The sequence below is a fragment of the Grus americana genome, chromosome 3, assembly GCF_028858705.1.
Source record: "Grus americana isolate bGruAme1 chromosome 3, bGruAme1.mat, whole genome shotgun sequence".
Classification (NCBI taxonomy): domain Eukaryota; kingdom Metazoa; phylum Chordata; class Aves; order Gruiformes; family Gruidae; genus Grus; species Grus americana.
Genome location: NC_072854.1, coordinates 108,473,876 through 108,498,676, shown reverse-complemented (window position 1 = coordinate 108,498,676; position 24,801 = coordinate 108,473,876). Strand labels below are relative to the sequence as shown.

The 24,801-nt window shown below is 45.3% G+C and overlaps 1 protein-coding gene across 4 annotated transcripts in view; it reads left to right on the top strand.

The window, feature by feature from the left end:
* Window positions 1–24,801, top strand: part of TOGARAM2 (TOG array regulator of axonemal microtubules 2) — a 56,524-nt gene that overhangs the window by 19,406 nt on the left and 12,317 nt on the right. For 3 of the 4 annotated variants that reach the window (XM_054821455.1, XM_054821452.1, XM_054821454.1), the window contains 13 exons: window positions 1,975–2,105; window positions 7,273–7,405; window positions 8,387–8,521; window positions 9,277–9,576; window positions 10,032–10,267; window positions 11,830–11,996; window positions 13,242–13,288; window positions 15,056–15,246; window positions 16,149–16,308; window positions 17,476–17,643; window positions 19,736–19,877; window positions 21,550–21,655; window positions 23,436–23,671. In XM_054821455.1, coding sequence (XP_054677430.1) covers window positions 7,378–7,405; window positions 8,387–8,521; window positions 9,277–9,576; window positions 10,032–10,267; window positions 11,830–11,996; window positions 13,242–13,288; window positions 15,056–15,246; window positions 16,149–16,308; window positions 17,476–17,643; window positions 19,736–19,877; window positions 21,550–21,655; window positions 23,436–23,671 — 1,916 coding nt within the window. In that variant the 5' untranslated portion in view covers window positions 1,975–2,105; window positions 7,273–7,377. The remainder of the gene's footprint in view (window positions 1–1,974; window positions 2,106–7,272; window positions 7,406–8,386; window positions 8,522–9,276; window positions 9,577–10,031; window positions 10,268–11,829; window positions 11,997–13,241; window positions 13,289–15,055; window positions 15,247–16,148; window positions 16,309–17,475; window positions 17,644–19,735; window positions 19,878–21,549; window positions 21,656–23,435; window positions 23,672–24,801) is intronic. The other variant, XM_054821456.1, reaches the window with a different exon arrangement.

Below are 24,801 nucleotides of genomic sequence, written 5' to 3'. Positions count from 1 at the left end.
TGCCTGAAGGTCTGGGTGCTGCTGAGGTCCCTTGGGTGCTTGTGGCTGCAGCACCCAGGGAGCTGGCTGCCAGCCCTGCAGGCAAAAGATATTCCTTGCATCTCACACTCAAGATTTCTTCAGAGAAGTGGTTGCTATGCAGCCTTGTTTATTCCTGGTATGTGACACTGTTTGCTTGCTGAGCTCGTACACCTGGAAGGGGGAGCCTGCTGTCCTCCTGGAGAAGGAGTCTGGCTTGACAAATGGCCGTCCCCGCTTCCAGTTTTGGAAACACAGGGTCTGAAGCGGAAGAAATCCTTGTTGCCTTGTGGGAGGCAATCCACAGCGGGGCTTTACAGCTCCTGGGGGGATTACAAGCTTAACAACGTGGAGCTAGATTTCCAAAGTGAAGGACACGCGTGTTTGTAAAGGAGGTTGGTGGATAGTCCTGTCTCGTGCGCTGTTGCTTTCTCAGCTCTGGCAGGGGCTGGCAGGAGCCAGGCAGAGGGGTTGCTTTTACTGTGCTCTGGTGGAGGTTGCTTGGTGCAAGCATCTCTCCCAGAAGGCAATAAAATCTGGGAGACAGATTTGATGATTTTTCCTTTTATTTTTCTCTTTCAAAAAGTTGTTTTGAAAAGTCTTAAAGTCGCACAAGGGAAGCTTCTGCAGGGTGACTCTAGCTGTGTGTCAGAGAGTTTGGGTGTCATTTAAGACAGACACAGTCCTGGGAGGTGTGGAAGAGGATCAATGCTTGGGGTGGCAGATGGAAGGAGGGGAGAGGAGAACAGGTCGGAGCTGTGGAGCAGACGGGGTAGTTTGTTTACAGGGAAGCTCCTTCTCATAAGAAGAGCAACAGCCTGGTCTCTGCCATGCCATGGGAGGCAAAGCAAGAGCTCCCACCTTAGCTCAGGTGCTGCCCTTGGGCTCCCTTTGCTGCTGTGTGTGGGCATATGGGCAAGTCCCTGCTCAGCTCCTGCTCAGAGTCCCCTTGCAAAAAAAAAACAAAACCAAAAACCAAAATCTCCACCTTTGGTCCTTCCTGGGATCACACTGTTGTTTTCCAGGTAGAATCAAGGAAGGTCAAACTCAAATCAACTTTCTGAATTGGTCCCTGTTGAGGTTTAGGTCAGGTTTATATGGCTCCTGAGGGTGACGGTTCACCCCTGTAGGACAGTAATGAAGTCTGCTCTTGCTAATGGTTTAAACTGCTGTTTCTCTAAGTCTAACATTGGCACCGCACCCCGAAGGATGTGGGGGACAAGTGGAATCCTTTTACTCCAAGCAAAGAGAGGACAAGCGAACTTTAGTTAGCTTACAGGCTCTCTGATATGTAAATGACTAGTCCCAAAGCAATATCACTCTGATGAACAAACTTGCCTCCAGGTTAGCCTCTGTTTTCAAAGAGGTTTATTAATAAAAGTATGAATCTGTGAAAATTGGGTCTGGGAAAGACGTAGGAGGATGAGAAGGGAAGATCCACAGTCTAATGTATCTTGAATTCCTTTTGGGGTGCAGAGATGCTGGCCTGCCACAGCAGCAGAGGGAGGACAAACCAAACTCTCTGAAGAACTGAGATACAGGGACTCTGCTCGTTATCAGAGGTGTTTGCTGGTTACTTTCTCCCTCTGTTTCTCTCTTTGAAGAGAATGCCTTTGCTTCACTTTTTCTCATTCCCTTTCTTCCCGGTAATATCCACGTTCCCTCACTCCTAACAATTTAGCAAGCTGGGGCTCTGCTGCAGAGGCCACTGCGGTAATGACAATGGTAACTGCTCATATTTGTGTATTATCCATCACCCCACAGCTATTGAGAGGTTTGCAAAGCTTCCAAACATTATTTGAATTTTTCAGTTGGAGATATTGAGCCATAAGAAACTAAAGTTGACTTATTCAAAATCTGTGGCCTGCAGAGGTCATGTTTATGTGCTCCTAACATTTTTCTGGCCTTAAGATTTATATTTCTGTCTTTAAGATTTATATTTCTATTTCTCTGCAGGTCAGGCAATGAACCAGCAGTGGAGCTAGCCCAGCTTCTGCAGTCTTCCACTTTTCATGCCATTCTTTGGCTTTGTTCACTTTTGGACATTGGAAGTGATGGCAGTTGGAAAACACGGTGTTTTCTGTCAGGTCAGTGAGCCAAATCATTTCAAGGTTTTGTCAGCCAGCTCTACTGTGTTGTGTGTTCATATCTGGCAGCTCTTTTTTGTCCCCCTCCCTGTAAGCACTGCAGTTTGTTGCAGAGACAGCCTATTACTCCTTTACCTCTTAGTGGCCTCCAGCTCACTCAGGGTAGATGCTGCCAGCTGGTAGGTTTTGGAAAAGAGGCGTTTGTCCACCTTGACTGGAGAGCCTGCATTGGGCCCTCAGGCATCACAGTGTGGGGCTCTGAGAAACAGGTCAGGTGCAAGACAGCCCCTGTGTTTAGCAGGCATCAGCCTATGGACACTTGGGTACTCCAGGGATTTAAATGCCTATGGAGTTAGGTGATACCTTGTAGGACAGGTGAATAGAGGCTTTAACTATTTCAGTGATGCTTGAATGGTGGACATATGCCCTGAACAAGACAGAGGTGTTTAAAAACTGTAAAGACCAGGGAATAAATTCTGAGCAGTGGGAACTGTTGTATTTCAAGGTTCATACAGCACTAAGAATAGTACTGGGACTTTAGTGGAATAGATATAAGAGTAATAAAATGGGCAATTAAACTGGTCTCATTAGAGGATATGCCCCTGCTCTCGCATGTCAGCCTTGCACCTCATGCTCCCAATGCTTGTTACTCATAATGAAAAATTTCAGTACAAAACTCAGATCCCATGTTGCAGCTGAATGAAATTGCTTCAGATCATTGAGAATTTCTGTGCCTGATGATTACACAGGAACAGGACAGAGCCCGTAGGATGCTTACTTGCAGTTATCTTGGATTCATGCAAAGGCCCTACCAGGAGAAAACTACTGGCCAGAGAGCCTATTTTAGTAGCCTTCTGGGATGGCTCCACACAGGAATATGGTGTGGGAGACCCCTCTCCTTGAGGCAGCTCAGAGAAAGGCACCAAGGGACATGAGCCCAATATTTCTAAGGAAAATGCTTTTACAAGAAACTGATGTGAGCCAACAAACAGCTGGCCTAACATTTCAAGACATGGGCCACTGGTTGGACTTGAGGATATATTAGTTCAAGGTGCTGACTATGATTGCTTCTGTACCCAAGCCTTGAGTGTTGGGCATCTAGAGCCTTTCCTAGAGTCCTTCATGGCAGAAATCCTATGCGCCATGAAGACCTGCTCTCAGAAGAGAAGCAGCAGCTGATTGTTGCATGCTAGCCCTTGCAGCATTACTGCTGTCAGCTAATCTATGTTCATACAGCATTAGCCCCCCCGGAGGCCCCTCGGGGTGAGGACCTCTCTGCATGGGATGCTCTGCAAACCCCCCCTCCAGGTCTCGCAGTTTCAGGGTCGTCTTCAAAGTGCCTCAATAAGAAGTGGAAACCTTTCAATGCTTTTGGTTGAGGCTGGGTTATACTCAAAGCAAAGGTGTGTCAGTGTACTTGGCTCCTTCTCACCTCATTGTGTCCGGCAGTCACTGGAGCCCACAGAGCAATCGATCACTCACCTTTGGGGAACGACCGCACTTGGCCACAGCTCCAATGGAGACTGTCACAGCACTCACTGGGAGAAAACTTGTGTACGGTACTCAAATAACCGTGGTGTCCAGCACAACACCTCATTAGAGTTGGAACGAGGGATTGTTCAAGTGCTTTTTGAAGGAGCTAATGAGGTTTGGCATTCAGATCAGCTTATTCCTAACTCTGGATTTGCTGCCCTGGGTAAGCTGCTGCTTGTGGTAACTCTTGTTTCATGGTTGAGCAGCCCTGCCCTGCTGAGAAGCAGCCATTGCAGGAGCTTTTGATAGGGGCATTGAACTTTTAAGATCTTCCAAATGAAAGCTGAGGGCAGAACTTGTAAAAAGAGCATCACGTGGGTGATGCTTTTCACGTTACACCTTTTGTCTGTGTTCCTTGCCATGCACAGTAAATATTTGCAGAAGCAAGTTTGCCAGTTCAGAAATTCCTCAAAACAGTAAGTTCAATGGTAAGAGAAAACAGATTTTGGATGTGCGATCTCGCTTGGATCATCATGCAGAAAGATACAGGAGCACTTCTTGTGAGCTGTGTGTCTAACCTAAGCGGCTTTGACACCAAGAACTTAGAAAATGCAGAGATGCATTTAGTAGCCCAGGGATCTGCCTTGTGATTCTCTTACACGCCTGGGGAAACTGTCTAATTCCACTGGGCCATGGCTTTGTACTCTACATAAAAACTTCATGCTACAGATGCATTATGGCCCTGCAAGCTGAAATCCACTGGTCAAAAAACCCCCAAACAACTGTCATCACTCCAATTTCATTATATCCTCACAGTAAGCCTCTGGCTGTTGAGATATTGGGTTCAACCTTCACAGCAGCTCCAACCCTGATGGGGTCTGTAGGGTTGTTGGCACCAGCATGTTTCACGTAACGATACTGTATGTTTGCTGTGCTGGGAAGCCACCAGAGAAATAGCTTGTTAGTTGGGAAAGAAAGTAATGATAGCATTAAATAATCTCTCTTTTCATTTACTGGGTGCTAATGATCCAAAGAAGCTGGAAATCCCAGAGGATGCATTTTCTTTTGATTAACCCGGCAGAAGAATGACAAGGAGTAGAGTTACTGTCTACTGAAACACCACCAGGGCCCGGAGCTGTTCAAATGCAGCTGTGTTCCATTTTCTCCCTCTTCAGAAAACCATTTTCTGACACTTTTTTTTCACACAGCAGTGAACCACTGCCACTGTTCTCTGTACAGAGAATGGCACCAGCTTGTTTTCCATGCTCCTATCAGCAGTGGCAGAAGATGAATCCTGCACACCCAGCACTTCCCCCAGGCTGCAGGCAAATTGCTCTGCCATTATCGTTCCTGTTACAGTGGTTTCAGTGCAAGGGAGAAAGGGGTGGCCCTACCTAGCTGTACATGTGGAGTTTTCCATATCGTGTAGCTGGCCTGAATTAGGAACTATGCCCTGAATTTAGGCAATTAAGCCTTTGGGGACCATGGAGGTGCTATAAGTAATACCCTTCCTAATTACGCTTTATAGCATGTTAGCATTTAGGTAGGACAGCCTGGCAGAGGAACAAAACTGAGGCATGGAGAGCTTGGCTTTGTGTTACAGGGTAAGTCAGTGGCAGAGGCAGCCTTCTGTCCTAGCTATGGGATACACTCATTTCTGGTACCTACTGCTTTCTCTCTTGGGCATTTTTAATACCTTAAGCAATGGGGCATGCTCAGCTTCATTTAGGAGGTGATCTTAACCAGCCAAAATTGCCACTGGCATTTTTCTTAGATATTCATCTTATGCAATGAGACCAAAGAAAATATACCTTAATCTCTGCTTTATGCCCTAGTCCCACTCACAATGATACCTCCATTCCTTGTTTTAAAGTACACAGACCAAATAGACCCACATTTGTATTTTTAAGGGTATATTTAGTGCCTGCCTTTCATTGAAAGTAATGGGAATTAGGCTCTAAACCCCCTCTAAGCACTTTCACTCCTTGACCTTAAGCTGTCTCTCTGAATTTATCTAGACTACCAAAAAGGGTGAAAGCTGAAAGTGGGTAAACTGTCTCAGCTAACTCCAGCCTTTCTGAAACCACTTGCTTTACTCCAGATGAACGCTTTGACAGCTTTTGAGCAGCGTTAAATCTCTTGGGCAGGGGGTGGAGCAGTACAGGGCCTTGCTGCAATATGAACAATTTCTATTGAAATTTACTTGAGGATACCATTTTATCTGATTGTAAGTTTGATTGATAGTAGGGTACCTAAAGTCCTTGTACAGGAATTCTTTGTTATTTGTTTTAAGCTTACAGAACACTTCTTCCATCGAGTGCAGAGGCATTTTTCCTTCTGTAATAATTCAACTGAACGATGTTGGTGATTGATCCTTCTGGCTGCACTTAGCTACCATGTGATTGTCGTTCTGTTTGCAGAGCTTTAGAGGCACCTATGAGTGAATTTTCAAAAGCAGTTCACATTGGCATCCTTCTGTACTCACTGACAATTACAGGAATTTTACTGCTGGCTTACCATCCTAACCTCTTATCCTAAGGTGTGTTCTGCAAAATCCCTTCTTACCTCTCACTTAGGCCATAAGAAATGGGTTAATACATTTAAGGAAGCCCAAACCCTGTATCGTAACTGAAGTTTCTGTCAGAAGGTGAAAAGAAATCTCTATAGAGTTTCAGAGTGAAAGCAACTAAACTGGCAAGGAAGCAGACTGCAGGGACTGAAGCTGAAAAGCGTCACGTTTTGCTATAGCACTAACCTGAAGGACTGAGCATAAACTTCCATTACTCTCATATACCCTGTGTACTATAACACTTCCTACAACTCTGCTAGTCCTGTGGGATGTGCATTTGCTGATGTGAGCATGGCAAATATTTAGGGATGCCAGCTATCCAGAAACTACGGGTTATGCTGTAGCCTCAGGCTTTCTGAGGTGCTGCAAGTGATATAGGTTCCTCAGCAGCACTATAAATGCAGGCAATTTAGCTACAATGGCAGTTGTTTCAACTGCTTTTCTCCTTCCTTTCCCAACGGGTGGCCAATTTGGACGTATTGGGCTTGTGGTTTGAGTTGTGGCTCAGAATTACTCATGGATGTGTCATAAAATCTTATCTACCCCTTTCTATGGAAAAAAATCTTGCAGACTGTTGAAAAGTGCTAGAGATAGGGGTTACACACCAGTCTCCAGCATCATTAGCCCAGTGCCCCCCCTTAAATCCAGGTACATTTGTATTAAAAAGGAGCAAACTATTCTACCCCAATTTTTTCGGTTGTTCTTGGGACAAGTCCAGTGTGACATTACAGCAATTTTGTTATTAAATGCGTGAAATGATGCTCCTGATGCAACGGCCACACTGAGTTCAGTGGGAACAACTCCAATGTGCTGCACTGGGTCCAACAGCAGTGGGCACGGTGAGAGACTTGCCTCTGCAGCCGTGCCCATACAGCCATGGGGAGAGCAGCTGCTGGGGTGGACTTATGTTTCCCTCATTATGCTGACAGCAGTCTTCTTCCAGCGTTTGGATTTCATGGCCATGATTTTGACAGAATGTGGAAAACGCATAGCTTGAATATATTTTTATGTTGTTTTAACACCACCTGACTCGAGCAGTTTTGTATGCAGGAACCCCTGTGAGCAGGGCAATGCCAGGGATTTGTGCCTGTCACTTTGCACCAGCAGTGTTATTTTTCCATGCAGGCTCCTGATGCTGCAGGGGAATCCACCGGCAGCTGTATCAGGCCCAATCACCAGCAGCACATCGAGTAGACTCTCATCTGCAAAGAGCCCATCATCTTCCCCACCATGACAACGCAAGATGATTTCACAGCAGGTAAAGGACTGCAGCAGACTGGAGCAGACTTCTTCAGCCAGGGCATGTTGCAATCCCGTTCCTGCAGCCTTTGCCTGGAGGATGTTCGCCTGCAGCGGCAGTGCTGGTGCCCAGGAATGCTGCTCATCTCAGGGAGGCAGAGCATGTACAAAAGCTGCATTCAAAGCGCTGATCACGAGACTCTGGAGATGCTGGCAAGTGCAGCAGCTATTCTTCATGCTGTACAAGTGAGAGCCCAGCCTTAGAGGCTGGGTAATGGGGAAGATATTGGCCAGGATAAGGGGCAGGGTAACACACGGTGTATAATTTTGAATTTTCAGGAACAGCCAAGATGAGAAGTTTTTTGAGGCAGGCCATGTTTATGTTGGTTTTGGATGCCTCTGCAGTAAAGAAAGCAGGGAATAAACCCCTGTAACAGAGAAGCAGGACAAAGAAGAATGTTTGGATGGACAATTTGCATCCAACAGATACAGTAATCAAACAAGCCCACTGAATATTGGGGACATTTAATGGAGAGTGCAAACCTTCTTTTAGTTATAACACCTGGTGATTAATTGTTTGTGTCCTTGTACAATCTTTGTTATGAAGAGAAATAAAATACTCGACAAAACCCAACCCAAAATTGAATGGGAATTATAGAAACAATGACTTTCAAACTAGCTTTGGAAAGCATCTACTTACTAGACATTGTCAAATTCTAGAGGCCATTGTAGGTTGTCTACCCTTTGAAAGGAGAGGAGAGAAATCCTGTAGCGGTGGATTGGCAACCAGCAAAACATATGCAAATTTGTAGAATGTTCAGCTGCCATATTGCTGGAACGTAACCAGGCAGAAGAGTATGAAACCAAACAGACAGTTGCAGAGGCCAGGATACGGGTCACTACTGGTGTGTTAGTCCTTTATGGAGAAGGGGTGCCTGTTTTTGCCTCTCCATACCAAATGCTGCAAATTTGAGTCCTTTGTACTGTCCTTCTTTTAAAGCTAAGTACCACGCCCCAGTTGCTGTCTACTGCGGGAGTGTTCCCAAATTCAAACCCAGATACACAGCTCTGCGGGGCGGAAGCATCGATTCGAACTTGCAGTTTTGTGGCAGCAGTTGGACCACTGAAGAAGAAGGTGAGGATGGAAAGGGGTTGAATGTGCAATGATGGCTTCAGACAAATGAAAAAACCACCCCGATTTCAGGGAGAAATGGTCCTTGGAAGTCAGTCCTCATGTGCTGGCTCTGTGTCAGAGTAGGTGGCTGACAGAGAGCTGATGATGATCCTGGCCTCCTCCAGTGGTGTGCATGGCATCACATCTCTCTATCATTAGTTCATTATGCTTTCTCCTTTATCGATAGTAGCCAAATCACTACTACTGCCAGCCAGGACAGGGAGTGTGGCCCAGCTGGCCAAAAATTGGGCATGGTAATGAGATGTGAGTTCTGTTTCTATCCTTACTATCAATGTGTGGTCTCACCATAGATAAATTCCCAGTTCTTTCTCCTCTTGCCCATCAGATCTGGCCCGGAGGATGGGATGGTGCTGTAGAAACACTGGTAAGGTCTGCCTGCTTGCTGAGATGTCTTTCTGCTTCTCAGAAATACCAGTAGCACTGTGTTGATCTTTACTGATAGTCTTCACAGAAACCAAGGCCTGAAATAGGAATCTGTTTCCCCGCCTTACCAGTGGGGCCTTCAACCTCTCTTTTCTGGCTTGCTAGCTCAATGCCATTCAGAAGAATTAAACTGATGCTAGTTTTATGAAAAATAAAAATTCTCTGATCTTCTGAATGATTAAAAAAACCTTGAATGCTTTACTCATTAGATGGGTTGATTCTAAAGGTGTGAGGTCAGCTAACTCACTTCTTCCCTTTTACCTCATCTACAGCTTCTTTTCAGTCCATATTAACAACCCAGCTGAAGAAGCAGCCGAGTTTATGGGCTAGGCATGGAGCTGGGAAGCCTCCATACCCAAGGACCATCTCTCCCATGGAAGGCAGGATCAGCAAGACTAGTGTGCACAACCTCTGCACTGGGGATGGAGATGATCTCTCCCATCTTTCTCATCGAGCCTTGAGCCCAGACCCCCAAGAGAGGAGGGTGAGCAGCGCTGCCCTGGAAACCATTCCGATCAAGAACAAGCTGAAGATGAGAAGGATGTCTGAGGATCTGCCAGCCTCACAGAGAGGTAAGCTGGGAGCCTGCCTGGTGTCCTGCAGGAAGAAGGGTCTTTTCCCAGCCTAGAAAGCTAGCACACATTCCCAGTGAACAGTTCTCCCCTGCATGTGCCCCCTGCAATAACCTGCCCTGCTCTCAGTCCTCTGTGTAGCCTTCCTGTTGCTGTAGGGGTGTACAACTGCGGGACAGGGAGAGAAGCAGGAGGGTGTATATGCAGGTGACTTATTCTGGGTAAGCACAGCTTCGTGGGCTCCCCGTTGTCAAACACCAGGGTGTTCCTCTGGTGGATCTGTAGAAGTGGGTAAGTGTTGTCCACTGGCTGCTTCAAGTGGCTGCCAGCATGAGCATGTTTCCCTGTGCAGTTATTGAGAAGTTTCCAAGAAATCCATCCAATGAAATATCTAGCTTCAGGTGCTTTAGGTTGGCAGTGCTGCTTCTGTTAGGCCTTGTGTTTCTGCTTTTCAGGCCTGACTGACTGCAGTGACCCTAAGGAGTTTACCCCGAAGCCAGTAGTTTCCAGCTCAGCTTCCCAGAGGCTCCTGGTAAACTCCAAGCCTGTGCCTCCCATTCAGAACAGCCTTCCTTCCTCAGAGACCAGCAGGATGAGCAACGGAGAGCAGGAGCATGGGGAGAACGGCACAGGCTGTGATGACAGTGATGGGAGTAACGAGGAGCTGATGTCAGAGGGAAAAGGATATCAAGTAAGGAAACCAAGCCAAATCACATGTGGTAGATCTTCAGTTTATTTCCTGTAGGCAGAGCTCCAAGATCTTCTTTCCCTGTGGTGTGAGCCCAGGGAAGCAGCTGAGACAAGGAAGAGCTCAGCTCGGCGTTGCCCTTCAGGCTGTCTTTGCTACGTGTGTACTGCAGACTTCATGTCCTCAGTGTGTATCAATAGAAGAGGTCTTTAAATAGTTTCTGTGCTGTCTAGTGGCTCCTACTGTGTTTTATGACTGAGAAAACACCAGCAACCAATCGGAGCAACTAAATGTGTCTAATCTGGTCAGGCATATCCTTCTACAGTTAGTAAAATACACATATCTGTGAACCATCCCTATCAACATATGGTTACTGTTGCAGACACATCAGTGTCTTGGTGGTTTTTTATATCAGCTCTATCTGGTTTAGATGGAAAAAGATGTTTGCTGGAGCAGGCAGTTCTACAAACTCAACTTTAGGTTGTCTCTTAGATTTTGAGTTGTACAGCCATGTACTTCTGCATACTTATCTCTAATAATATTTCTAGGGTTTAGTGGCCCCTGTGCAGCTTCATCCTTTTCCATGGGTCTGCCCAGGGGTAAGTGATGGGAACTGGCAATTCTGGCCATGGGGAATGGACTCCAGACCCCATCCACTTGATTGTCTTTGCAGGAGAGACAGAAGCTGCAATTGTTTTGATTTTTGCCGTGGTGGGCAGAAGGCAGATTAATAACAGTTTTTGTGAACAGGATAACCAATAAAAGGTTAGCGTACTTTATTTCAGCCTTGCAGATACAGGGCCAGATGTATCCCTGACATTAACTCAGTTTTGCTGGTGTTTGAACAGGTCCTAATTTGGCTCTTTAGCTGTGACAAGAATGATGGGATACTAAGGAAGGGTGTGCATCTGTCCCTGCTCCCTCCACCCCCCTTCCTAGCAATGGCATGGGGAGCCTGAAGTAATTTCAGCAGGCAGAGACCTTACACAGAGCAGCAGGGTAGGGAGCTCTGCTGAACTTCATAAATGACAGTGAGCCTGAGATGATGAATTGTGTGGGAGCTGGAGAGCACTGAGCATCCAGAGAGCACATTAGCATCTGGACCGAAAGGCTGGTGGGGGACTGTAGGAAGGGCAGAAGCAGAAAAAATTATGGGCTTGAGAAGAGCAAAATGACTTTATGGGGACTTGGCTGGAATTCAGCAATGGCTGGTAGGTGCTTTAGGGACAGTGAGAGGATAGTGATCTAAACCCATTCCCGCACCATCAGAAAGGCTAATAGAGGCAATGGCACCCCAGAATATCCTTACACCAAGCAGATAGATGCCAAGTGGGAATGCAGCCACTGACAGAAAGGTGAGCAAGGGGAGAGAAGTGGCAACAGCGTGGGACATGGTCTCTCCCTCATCACTTCCCTTTCCACTGCCCATCCTAGGCCAAGCTGCTCCATCAGTTTGACTTTTCTTTTCCCGCCAAGTCCTAGCTAAGAGCATGGCTAAACTTCTTGTGGCATCAAAGGGGGAAGGCTGGATGCTCAAGCTGAGTACTGTGTTCTATTATTTCCAGGCTTCCCCGCTGCCCTGCAGTGGTGGGGATGGGAAGAAATCACTGCGAGTGGATTTGATTCCCCCTATCCCCAAGTCAGCAAGACCATCTCATAGGGCTCCTGGCAGAGCTGCAGTGCCTCTCCCAAGCTTTCAGGACCTGGATTTCCAAGAGGACCTGGAGATGAGGTAAGCCAAAGTGTCTGTTTCTCCAATAGGCCATTCACCTCACCCTTCTTGTCTAGTGAGGTTATTTTCCATAGTCAGCTCTCCAATATATTTATGCAAACTTCTATGCGTTCACCATTTCGCGTATCTATGATGATCCAGCACAATGTCAAAACCAACATCATACACTCTAAGAGCAGGGGTGGCGGGGGGGAGAGGAGGAGGCAGAATTTAAGAGTACCCTAAAAGCAGGTCCTCGCTGGACTCTGATACTGATTCATTCTGTATCTTTGTGATGCTATTTGGGAACTGTACTGCATGGATCTGAATACAACATCTGATTCTGTGTGTGATCTTCGACCACCAATTTCTGTACCTGCAAGAATATGTTAGGGCAAATATTGGCTATAGTATAGCTGTCTGCAAATTCAAATGCTGCATCTGTAAATGTCAGTCGTAACTTCCCTGTGTCTGGGCCTTCACTGTGAAATGACAGCCCAGATAAATCTCGGTTTATAGATGTATAATTCTATAGATGTTTAATATTTACATATGGCTTTAAGATCAAAGGGGGCAAGGTGCTAGAGAACAGTTATAGGGCTGTAACTGATGGAAAGGTATTTGCTTGGATATGTGAGAGGAAATCTAGCTGTCAACCTTATCCTAGTTATAACAATAAATAAGGAGTCACAGAAATATATTTCCAATTTAAAAGCTTCAGCATGGCTTTTAAAGTGCAATCTGAATATACTTACCTACCAGTTGTGTTGGAAAAACCCTTTTTCTTCTTGAAAGAGCAGGGAGCTGTAATATTACTCTTAGGAGACAGCAGTGGTACTACCATGTGTAACAAGATATTGTCATCAGTTTAAGGCATGGGCAGGCAAAGTTCGTCTTCTGGAGTATAAAGGTAGCTGCCCTCAATACAAACTTACGATTGGCTTAACATCTCTTGCTGATTCAGAAAGGATGTATGCAACAGTGAGAGCCACTTAGCTCCAAAAGGAGAGACAGCAGAATGAGATAGTTAAGGCCCAAATTGAAGAATGACTCCTGTGTTTCAGCTGGAGCTTGATGAGCTCTGTGTAACTCCAGAAACTGCAAGTTTAATGGCAATTAACCGGCTTTGCATATTGTTGGTTTTATGGGTTGCATTTCCTCCTTCATCAGAATGACCATGCTAAGAAAGTTTGCCTCCTTTAATGCTACCCATCCCCCATCTCTTTCTATTTCCTCATATATTCTTTTATCCTCCATTTTCTTAAGGCCAAGATCAGGCAGCAGCAGCGAAGAGGAGACCCTTAAACATCCAGGTGCGTACAGGGCATGGCTGTCCTAAAATGACCATAGGAATCCTGACCCATGGGTGGCACTGTGGAAGTTTGGTTGAAAATCATCCTGTAATTTTTTTCAATTCCTTGATGTGCTCAGATGGCTCCCCCAGAGCCCAGTCACGGGAAATGTGCTCTGGTGATCCAGTGAAAATGACTCCAGCATGGGGTTATGAATGGCAGGAGCTGGAGCGGTACCTTGGGGCCCCGGAAATGCACAGCAGGAGAAGAAAATGTTCCTCTACCTCATGCTCATACCTTTTATCTCCCTGCATGCTCTCTAACATCACAAAGATTGGAGAAAACTGAGGCATTTTGCATGAAATTAGAAATGTTCCCACTCCTTCCTCCTGCATGAAGAAAATTAACTCTACCCCAGCCAAAACCAGCACAGAAGTCCTTGTGAATTTTCCATTTACAGAGAAAGAGACTTTAAAAAGGATCCAGCCTATGCAGGATCTGAGCTTTCCACCCTCTTCAAACACAAGCCTAAATTAAATGCTGAGTAATGAACTGAGGTTTCCTTTTTGCAACTCATTTACCACATATGTTAGGTTTATGATTACAAATCTCTTCCCCTACTCTACCAGCATATGTCAGTATTGCAAACTGAGGCTGGGGTAGGAGATGCCTACTGGCTTCTTCCCCCTCCCTGCCTCGCATTATCACTAGCAATAAGAGCTCTGCAAGACAAAATGTGGTGTCTGGTGCATCTGTGTCAGCCAATATTTTAAAGTTGAAAACCTCAATGACACCATAGCTGTCCCTTTGCCATCTGTGGGTTTGTAGCAATAGGAGAGATGAGAGTTTAACAAATAATTTTGCTGATGCAGAAGAAGGGATAAGATCCACTGGTCTCTCAGCTCAGTGTTAGTTCTGCCAAATAATGGGTATGCCCCGCAGGAATGATTCCATTATTGCTGATATGCAGCTAGGATGCTGAATGCAACTAGGGAGAAGTATTGCTGAGTAAGTAAGGTGATATTTTTGCTGGATACATTCTGGACTAGAAATGAGCAATATCATTAAACCATCTCTCTCTCTCTTTTATTATTGACCTGACTGTTCTGCGGGGAAAAAAAAATCTTGATTTAAGAAAGTTATTCCTTTTTTACTGCTTGGCTATCACATGATTTTATCATCTGTGAAGCCATGTAAGGAATGATTAGTTCTCTGAGTTTTAACAGCTCTGTTGGAGAGTATTTCGGAATGAGCTGCACTGTGCTATTCCCATTAAGAAAATCAGCCTTTCGTCAGGCTGCCCAGAAAGTGGGCTGATCTGCCACAATTTAGAATGAAATCCCTGGGGGAAAATGAATTCTCTAACTTCAAGAACACAATTCCGGTTTTGGTAACACTGTAGCAATCCTAAGTTTTTCTTTAAATGCCATCTAAAATATCCCAGCAAAGAGGGGGAATTGTTGATTCGTACCTCTACAAAGGCATATAGCTATTAAAAAGTGGAAGTTCTTTCAGTAACTGGGAAAAAGATGATGTTTACTAAAATCAAAATGGATAGGAACAGATAAGAATCTTTTTGGCAAGGGCAGCCTTCATTTCTCTGCTCTTCTCTTATCAAACACAGCTGCTCACCAGAAGCCAAGGGCTGAGGCCTTTATCATGTAGTAGGTTCGAGTCTGATGGCCAGTCATTTCTGCTGCCAGTGCAATATGGTAGTACCCCATCTGTTTGGAGAAGTTATATGTACCTTGCTGTTCTCATACACAATCTATATCCATGTCTTATCAGATCTCCATACTCTGGAACCCATCTTGCCTGTTCTCGAGCATCACATTGTTGGTGACGTGAAGTCTGCTGAACATCTATGTGAACCTGTGCCCCCATTAACAGGCCTCCCACTGAGTCAGGCCAAGGAAATGGATCATCTCATGAGCCCTCCTGTTCTGAGTGACGATGACTTGGAGGACAGCAATGGAAGGGTAAGGGCTAAGGACAGGGGTGAGCTGGCTTAGCACAAAATGTCACTGAAAATCATAATCTTTCTGTCTTGGAGAGAGGATTCTCTTGGGAATACATTTGACAGCTACAGAGCAATTGCTTGAGTATTTTCACTGGTGCAGAAGTCATTGGTTGGGAGGTGGTGCTAAGGTTACACAAGAAGCATTCTTTATGTACGAAGGCCAATTTAGAGCAGATCTGAATGGCAGAAAAGTTACACATCAATGAACATGTGCAAAACGCATGCTTAGAAGCACAGAAGCAAAGATTATAATGTTGAGTGTAAGCAAGTCTGCAAAATAAAATGGGAGAGCTTGCTTTTCCTTGGTTACCTTTCTTACTGTATCTCAAAGCCCCCTCATTCTCAAATTTTCTATTAATTAAGAGCAATGTTTCTCCAACTTGTTTTCACATGGCTCCTTTTTTGGACTCCTGTGCTCTCAGTAGCTGAGTCCTTCAGAAGCAAGGAAATGAGAAGCAGATGCAATTACCTGGCCATGAGTGTTAAGAAACAGCAAATTACAGATGGGTTTTATTCCCCTGCCCTGGCCTGTAGGAACTGAACTGTCTGTTCACTAGTAATGTGAGCTCTTCATTCATCTTGGAGCACTCCTGTGATTCTCTTGGTTCAAGCAAGGCTTCCTGACAAAGGTTGAGAAACAGTACCTTGGACCAGTGGAAGGTTATGGTAATAAAGTGTTATACATCACTGGGTGTAATTGTATGCCAAGGTGAGGAAAGAAGGAATTCTTATGAAACTATTGGGATGCATACAGAGCTCAATTAAAGACTATGACACTCTATCACTGTGCTCCTGATAAGGTGTTGTGTGTGGTTTGTGTATTTCTCTTTATGCTCCATGATGTATTTCCTTTGCAACTAGATCCATATTACCTTGTCCAAGTCAGCTCAGAAGAAAATACAGCAGAAGCGAATGAAAGAGATGGAGCTTTTGCATAGACAGAGGGAGAAAGAGAGAGAAAAGGAAAAGTCGTTGCAGCTCCCTACACAGACTGTTGACCCTGAGGATGCAGACAAAGAAAGTAAGTGTTTGCTATAGTTGTGGGCCTTTTTGTTCACTTGCTTGCTATTTGCATAGCGTTGCAAATGTCTATGAAATCAGACTGGAAGGCTGTTACACTTGCGTCTGAGTGGAAGTTAGAATAGGATTTATTTCCATTTTCCAAAGAAAAATACAGAGACATGAAGTGTCTTGCCCATGGCCCACACTGAGTCAGTCACAGAATATCACCTTTCTTCCTTCTCCTATTAAGTCTTTCAGACTAGATAATTCTGTCTTACAAACTACATTGGGGCTTCGGACTCTCTAATTGAGAGCAGCCTCCAGGAAATGTGAATGGGTGAGTCCAAAAGAATGCTTTTCAACCAAGGTGCAACCTGGAAGATACAAAATTAAACTATTTCTAATTAAAATGCAAAAGATCTTGTTCATGTGGTAGGACAGATTATCCTGCTCACGCTACTCCCTGCTGAGGAGCTCGCCTTGCAGAGCCATGCTGGAGCCCTTAGCCTGTGCTTGTGTTTTACCCACGTGAGCAAGCAGCGTTAGTGACTTAATTGCAGCTGATGGGCTCTGATTGTATTGCTGCACGTGCTACCATGAGTACAGCAGCAGCCAACTTAAGAGTCAGCACTCAGCCCAAGGACATCAGGCAAGGTTATCTGCTCTTTTTCTTGCTATTCTGAAGTTCTGGTGAGGAGTGCTGAGGTGGGAGCCCCACAAATGTAACTTCCCTATTCAGCCTCTGACACAGGAAAGCAAAAGAAAAGCAGTACTGAGTTTTCATTATTTCTTAGGGAAAGCATCACTGCATTTGGTTTTAAACTAAAAGAGGATAGATTTTGACTAGATATAAGGAAGATGAGGTTGGTGAAACACTGGAGCAGGTCACCCAGAGAAGTTGTCGATGCCCCATCATTGGAGGTATTCAAGGTCAGGTTGGACGGGGCTCTGAGCAACCTGATCCAGTTGCAGATGGACTAGATGACCTTTAAAGGCCCCTTCCAACCCAAACTATTCTATGATTTTGTGATCACTGTCCCATGTTAGCGTACAACTGTTATGCTTGGAGTTGTTTGGGACAACAAAGGGATGTTACACAGCTGCAGCAAGATTTCTAGACCTTTCTAAGCCCATAGCCACCCTGTCTAGTACTCTCCACTTACAAAGTCCTTTTCGGTCTCTGCAGGCTTTGGCCTACCACCTCTCAATGGGGCAGGTTCCAGCTCTTGCACCACGAGAAATGCATGCAGAGAAAAAAGCTCTAGTACTGCCTTGAGGAAGCGGGTCAACAGGCCCTCACTGCCCAGCATCCCCGTCGTCAAACGGGGTGGCAGCATCCCACGCAAGTCCTCAGGTGAGTCTGCTCCACTGTAGCCCCTGCACCAGCTCTTTCCCTGCACAAGGAGCACAAACTGCCTCATTCCTCAACCACAGGTAGGATCTCTTGGGTCCAAAGCCTGTCCTGAGGATTGAGAGCAAACCTGCTTTGGATCCGCTCCTGCTTGGTCATACTGGAGCATTACAGATCCATTGGAAAGTTTAGCTGAATAAAGTAGTGGTAAAGCCTTAAGCTCCAGCTTTTGCCTATAGTGATAGTCCAAAATACAACACTGGAATTGGGAGGCAGCTGTAACTGCAGGGTTAAGCTCTGGTGCAGTCTGGCAGGGTGTGCTCACTGTGCACATATGTGTACCACCATGATCAATTAGCCACTCACCGTCTTGGCCCTCTGCCTATGCTGCTGTCTGGCTCTTCAGCCAGTTTTTCTACTATTGCAGCATGGCTTGTCTCTGCGTGGAAATTAGTGACTTGGTACAATCACGCTGTTGCACCTAGAAGTGCTTAACAGCTTCTAGCGTCTTTCATCCCACCACCTGCAATGCAAACTGGCAACAAGCAGTGCCTCTTCTGTTACCCCACTCAAATACAATGGCTGTGTGTAACAGATGACATACAGGAGAGGCTGCCCAGTGCTCCCAGGCTGCTTGCTACCTGCAATAAATATAAGGCAGATAGTGAGTTCATAGGGATTCTTGTCTCTGCTTGGTGGGTAGCCTGCCTCGTGTTATGATCCTGAGTAGCATAAGTTAAGAAAAAGGGAGCTAGGAACGATACTTTGAATGCTCTTTTCTAGTGCTGCTTCTCTGATTTTCAAAATTGACCAGAACTAGACTGATGTAGCTCTCATATTGAATATAGATGTATGTATGTATATACTTGTGCAGTGACATCACTGAAGCCAGTGACAGCGATATCGGTGACATCCAAATTAGTCCCTATCTGAGTATTTTTGATTTTACAGTTCTTCCATCCTCCATACTTTGTAGAACACGCAAGGTAGCATAAAAACCCTACAGAGTCCATATCAGTTCATCTAGATTCTGTGCAATATTTATACTCAATACTTTTAGGCAGCTCAGATGTTTTCATCTACACTTTAGAAAATGAGCTTTTGAGTGCAAGACATGAAATTTTTGACCTATGGTGCTTTTGATGACAAATAGGTTTCATAACAAATGCATTTGTCATTTGAATTTTCTTATACCTTGTATATTTATCATCAAGAGAGTGTGGTTGCCAACAATTTGCATCTATATTTACATATTTTTATTCTCAGTTCACATTTGGAAGGCTTTTTTGTCACAACTATCTAGACCAGAAATTGCATTTTTCCACAAGAGAAAGCTTAGGCATCGCACAGTTTGCAAACAAGTACATTTGATGACAAATAAATTTCACCTCAGCATCTTCAAAATACAGCCAGTGGGTACCTCTGAAATAGTAAATATTCATAACGCTTGGAAAACAGCAAAATCCATAAACTACTGCTTTCCCAATAGTATGCTAAAATGTACGTGTGCTCAGCTGCCTGCTGTCTAGAATATTTGAAGTAAATGGAAACAGAGGCACTGTCAGATTTAGAGGGTGAGGTATCACTGTTTCCTGGTGGCTGCTCCTCTGGGATTCACCTGAGCCCAGCAGGACTCAGTTGTTCAGGCTCGGTGCTCACTGTGGGCAGCTGGAGGTGTTTCCTCAGAAAGTTAGAGGGTGGCTCTGTCCCCAGTGCTCCAAGTAACAGGGAGGTATGTGTACATCTCAGGAGTTTACTCCTGGGACAGCACGTCTTGCTGGGTGGCATCGCTCCCAGTGAGCATGCGTTCTGCAGCACTATGAATCTGCAAGCTGGCTGTGGTACCTGTATGGACTTGAGAGCTGGCTCTCTGCATTTTTCGTGATTACACGAGGAGCTGGTGCCCAGCTGGGGGTGACTGGGAGATGGTTGGGTGCTGGGGAAAGCAATGAGCCAGCCAGCAGGGAAGTCTCTGAACCAATGCCAGTTTGCACCCATACGAAGTGGTGGCTGGGAGATGAGTTTGCAGTCTGCTCAGTGGTGGGGTGCCTTGCCCTGGAGTAAGTAATGCTGATGTCTGACCCTCTCCTTACAGTGAACTCGCTGCCTGCCATTGCTCTGGACTTCCTGGAGTGGGGAGATGAGGCAGAGTCAGGGAATGCCCGGGAAGCCAGACCCTTCCCTTACCCACAGCAGGAGCTGCTCAATGCGCTCACATGGCTGAGCAGCGACAATTGGTAAGAAAATAACCCTGTTCACTCTTTCTCTCTCTCAGTGTAAAGGTAAGTTAGAAATGGGGTTTTTTAGTGCCTCTGAGGCCAGACAGCCCAGATGTCCAAAGAGAACTAGTGAAACCACTCCAAAGCAGTCACAGTATAAAGATATGAGAGCTGCCTTTTATTTGCCTTGGTGTGTAGCAGTGCTACAGCCACAGCAGGTCCATGCTATTTTCTAGCTTTTCTTTCTGCCCTGTGTAGCTGCAAATGAAATCTTCAGGGAAGAAAGTTAGTTGTGGAATAAGATGATTTGCTGGTTGAAGCCAGAAGCAGGATGGAAGTGCTCTTAAGTTTAGAGATTTGGGGGCCTCAGGTCACTGGTCTGGGTAGGATTGAGTAAGGATTTATCTCTGGTCCCACTGCTGGCAGCAGCAGCAGGACACGGGACCTCCCTGTGACCTGCACATGAGTCCCAGGAGCACCTACAGGGAGTTCCTATTTCTCAGAAATGGACTGAGACATGGTGCAGAGTTGCTCAGCCTGTCATATCTCCTGAAGGGCTCATGGCAGAAGACAAGGAAAAAGAAAAAAAATCCCTTAGGAATCTTGCATTTTTAGAATTAAACTTTTTCCTCCTCACTGCTTATTACGTGCCAGAGATGTTTTGTTGATAATCAGTGTGTCCTGAAATTAGACACAGACAGGAAGAGATTCCTACAAATTTCAGGTGATAGTGGTTGTCCTTTTGATTTCTGGGTCAGCATACACTCACTGGGGCTCCATTCACACTGGGATAACCATGAAAAAATCTTCCATGATGCATTCACTTTGTTTTGCTGCTCTCCCCTTTGTCTTGCCCATTCCTGTTTGGTGCCCTGTGAGGTGCAGAGAGCTGCTGCAGGCGTGGGGGGGTCCGGGTTACACTCGGGGACCCCAGTGGGGATGGGTCCCCAGTTCTACCCTGCAGTCCTAGTAAGCCAGTAACTGCATCGTGTGCCTTCATGTAGCTCAGGTCCTTCACAAAGAACGTGATGAAAGATGTAGGTTTTTACTACTTTTAAATAATGTGTGGCTGTAAGTAGGGATTTTCTGGAAAATCCAGCATTTTGGCTCCTCTTACTCTGAAGAGTGTGGAATCTTTAGGATGTACTACTTCTTGTTTGTTTGTGTGTGGGGTTTTTTGTTTTGGGGTTTGTTTTTTGTTTTTTTGGTTTTTTTTTTTTTTACTAGATTGCAGAGTACAAACTCAGCTATGGAGTGGCAGTGTAGACTCTCACTGCTGAACTGTCCTCTGGGATGGCAAAGAGGGAAAATGCCACAGTAACAGCCAGGCGGGACTGTATCTCAGAGACAGGGACAGGGAGAGTGCAAGGAACAGAAACATGGCACAGTCTCCCAGCTTCTACGAAGCAGCAACATAGGGACTTTGTATGCCAGGGATTTCAGAAAGGCTGTCTTCTTTAACAGCCACAAATTAACCCATGCACTTGGAAACCATGTACTTGCCTTTTGGATTTATGTATGCTTTTGACCACCATAGCATCCTGTGGCAACGAGTTCCACAATTTAATTAAGTGCTGTACGAGAAGCACCTCCCTTTGTTTGTTTAAGCTGACACCCTAGTAATTTCAGAGGGTGCTGCCTAGTTCTTGGGTGGTGAGAAAAATCAATCTTTTTGGTAATTGCCTTTCAGGGAGCAGAAGGCAAAGGGACTATTCAGCGTCAGACGCCTGGCTATCTGCCACTCAGAAGTCCTTCTTTCTAGACTTCATGATGTTTCCTTGGCAGTTACCAAAGAGGTAACAACATTGTGTTTAATTGTGTCCCACGTACCTTGTACATGGGGTGTAGAGTAGACATGTGCTTGTTTATTTACCTCTGTGCTCACTGTCTGCCTCCATTGCTATTTTTAGACCTCATTTTTCTAATAGCTATGTCACATATCTATATGATCTGTCTGTACATACAGCTATATTTACTGGTATGTAGGGCATCTGTCTGTCTCCTCTTTGAGCTAGGTGTCATTATAACGCAATATACAAATGTAGAAACTGAGACACTAATCAGGTGATTTGCCACAGCCTAAATCATAATTAAAGACTGCAGCTTTTGCCTCCCAGCTTCCTCCCACTTCCTCCTCCTCCTCAGCATCCCGGGGCATTGACCGCAGGTATTTATTTTCCAGTGTTTCCCGAAGATGTCTTCTCCTTCCTTTCTGCATGCTTCTTGGTAATTTGCCCTTTCTATTGATCTGTTACCTCTGTGCACGGGGGGTATTTTGCACTGCAGCCACTGGGTGCTTGGAGTGGCCTGGCTGTAGGGTTTGCAGGGCAGTCACGCACAGCTTCGCTTTCTCATCTCTCAGGGTTAACAGAGAGGTCTCAACCTAAGCTCCTTAATAACATCTGTGGCTGTATTTCCAGCTTGGCATTTGTCTGTGGCCTGAACCAGCTGCCTTGTGCTCTTGCTACATGATTGCCAAATGTATTAAATTTTCCTTTGCTTGCAGAAGACAGTAAGACTTAGCTCATTTCCATGAAAATCGGTCCTTCTATTCAATATTTAATGACATTGGAGGCTTGAATAGCCCCTGTGTTGTTGGACTCTTCAAAGCTTTCTGTTTAGATATTCAGGACTCAGATTCTCCCACTCTGAGATCAGGGTTAGGAGAAGAAGCCCTTTTAGCTTAGCATATCTGATTTTTATATCACTTTTATATTTCTGAGGAAATCTACTCCTCTTTGTTCTACACACTTATGTGCAGAGACATCTTTCAGCTTTCATTTCACTCCAGTCCCAGATTTTGGTTTCACAAGCACTTCTGGTTAATTTTTTATTAACAGGCACAACTAAGTCTGGCAGAAAGAACCACTGGTCTGTCCTTCAAAGTATCGTTCAAATAAAGCACAACTCACATGCTTCTTCCCTACCCTTGTGGGAGAGCCTTTTAGAAGCAGGGATCACTCCAGAGCAGCACTGAATGCTGTAAAACGTCACTGATCACAGCTTGTAATTGTATGTGATCTCCAGGATCCTAGAGTGCCTTGAGTCCAACAGCTGGGTTTGCTGAGTAGATGGAGCCACAGATGGACTCAAGTCCCTGCTGTGAATTGGTCCGTAGACTTGAGCCCATATTTTCTCTTTCCTAGTTGAGTGCTCAAACTGCCAGTGCTGCATTTTTGGACAGGAGGAAAGTACTACTTGTACTCTATCTTTTCTTTATGAATTGTGCCTTTATAGTTTAAAACCAGCCCCTGCTTTATTTTTTTTTTTTTATTTTCAATGAAAGGGCCTAAAATCAAAGCAGTGTACATTATGGGCTAAGTAGCACACTTTGTTCTAGTTGAAACAATATTTTTTAGGCCTACAGTCTCATTAAAATTGTATTGTATAAGTGTGCCAGAGAAGTTGTTGGTGTCAGAGTAAGTGTGTTTCTGTGCTTGTGGTCTTTTGCTCTTACTGTGCTCTTATGTTCCACTGGACACAGCAAGAAGCTGTTTTGTTTCCTCAGACTTTTATCTGGGGGAACTGAATTTCTGTAGAAGGTGATTCTTATGTTTCCCCTCATGACTTCCCCAGGTGAACAACCTCCGCACGAAGGTGTCTCGCTTTGCAATCGGCACTCTTGGAGAGCTCTTCAGGACTATGAAGAAGCACATGGACCACGAGGTTGATATGATTGCTCAGGTCTTGCTCCAGAAGATGGGGGACACCAGCGAGTTCATTCAGAAAGGAGCCAGTCGAGCCCTGGCGATCATGGTGGGGAGCGTGACCCCTGCAAGAGCAATGACTGCTCTCATGGCTAGTGGAATTCAGTATGTCATTCTTCTCTTTGTGATACCTTTCACCTTAAATTGTGTGGGTGGGGAGAAGGGACAGGAGGCAGAAGGGGAATGATGGGAGGGAAGAGTCATTTCTTCTGCATCTTCTGTGAACTTGGTGATTAGATTTTCTAATCAACCTCACTCCCTTCCTCTTGTCATCTACTTCTGCCCTACTGCAGCCTATTTGTTCTCACAGCCTGTCAACACTGCCTAGATGTGGTGAATGATGGGGAAGCAAAAGTCCCTGCAAAGGGTGGTGATATAGCTTTGTGGCTTTGTGGGAAGAGGGACAATGGTAATTCCAGCAGTGAGCACCCTTTGATATTTCACAACACTAACCACAGAGGCACTAGGAAAAACCGTGCATCATTATGCCATTAACTTGAGAAATAAGGAGGCTAATTGCTGGGACATGGGGCACATGGGGGAGAACCCGCTGGGTGCAGCACAGCCTGCTCAGCAGCCCTCCTCTCCTCCTGTCGAGAGGAGTCCGTCTGACCACCATGTTCTTAGAGCTCCGCTTTCTATTCAAATTGATGCTGCATGTTAGCCTTGAGATGGTGAGCCACTTTATAGGAACCTTCACAGGCCGACTCCCATGGGATAGCTGAAGCAAATGCTCCCTTAAAATATTAGTGCCTTTTTCAAATAGGCACCCTCTAGAAAGGACAACCTGGCTAAAATGATTGCTACCCTTTCCTCAGCTTTTGAAAAGGGTAAAACATTCAAACTTACCTCTTGCCAAGCCTCAAAGAACAAACTGGCTGCATAGCTGGATATTCTGCAGCTTCATGCCCTATGGGGTTTTCCCCCCTATTTGTTTTTCTTCAAGGGTCTACAGACTTGGAGGTAAACAAGTGGAATAAGCCTCAATCCTGCTGCAGCTCTGTGTAGTGGGGGGCCTCTGACGAGTCAGCATGAATTGTCTCTCATTTCCCTCTTTCTCAGAGTTAATTTTGGGAAAGAAATTGATTATCAGATAGTCCAGGGAGATTGAGTTCCTCTCTATTCCTTGCAGGTAGTCCCTCTGTTCAGTGCCAACTTTATGTTTATCTGAGGACAGGATCTTCTACAGGTGGCTAAAATAGCAGCAAGAACACGTGCCTCCTTCCCCCAGCAAT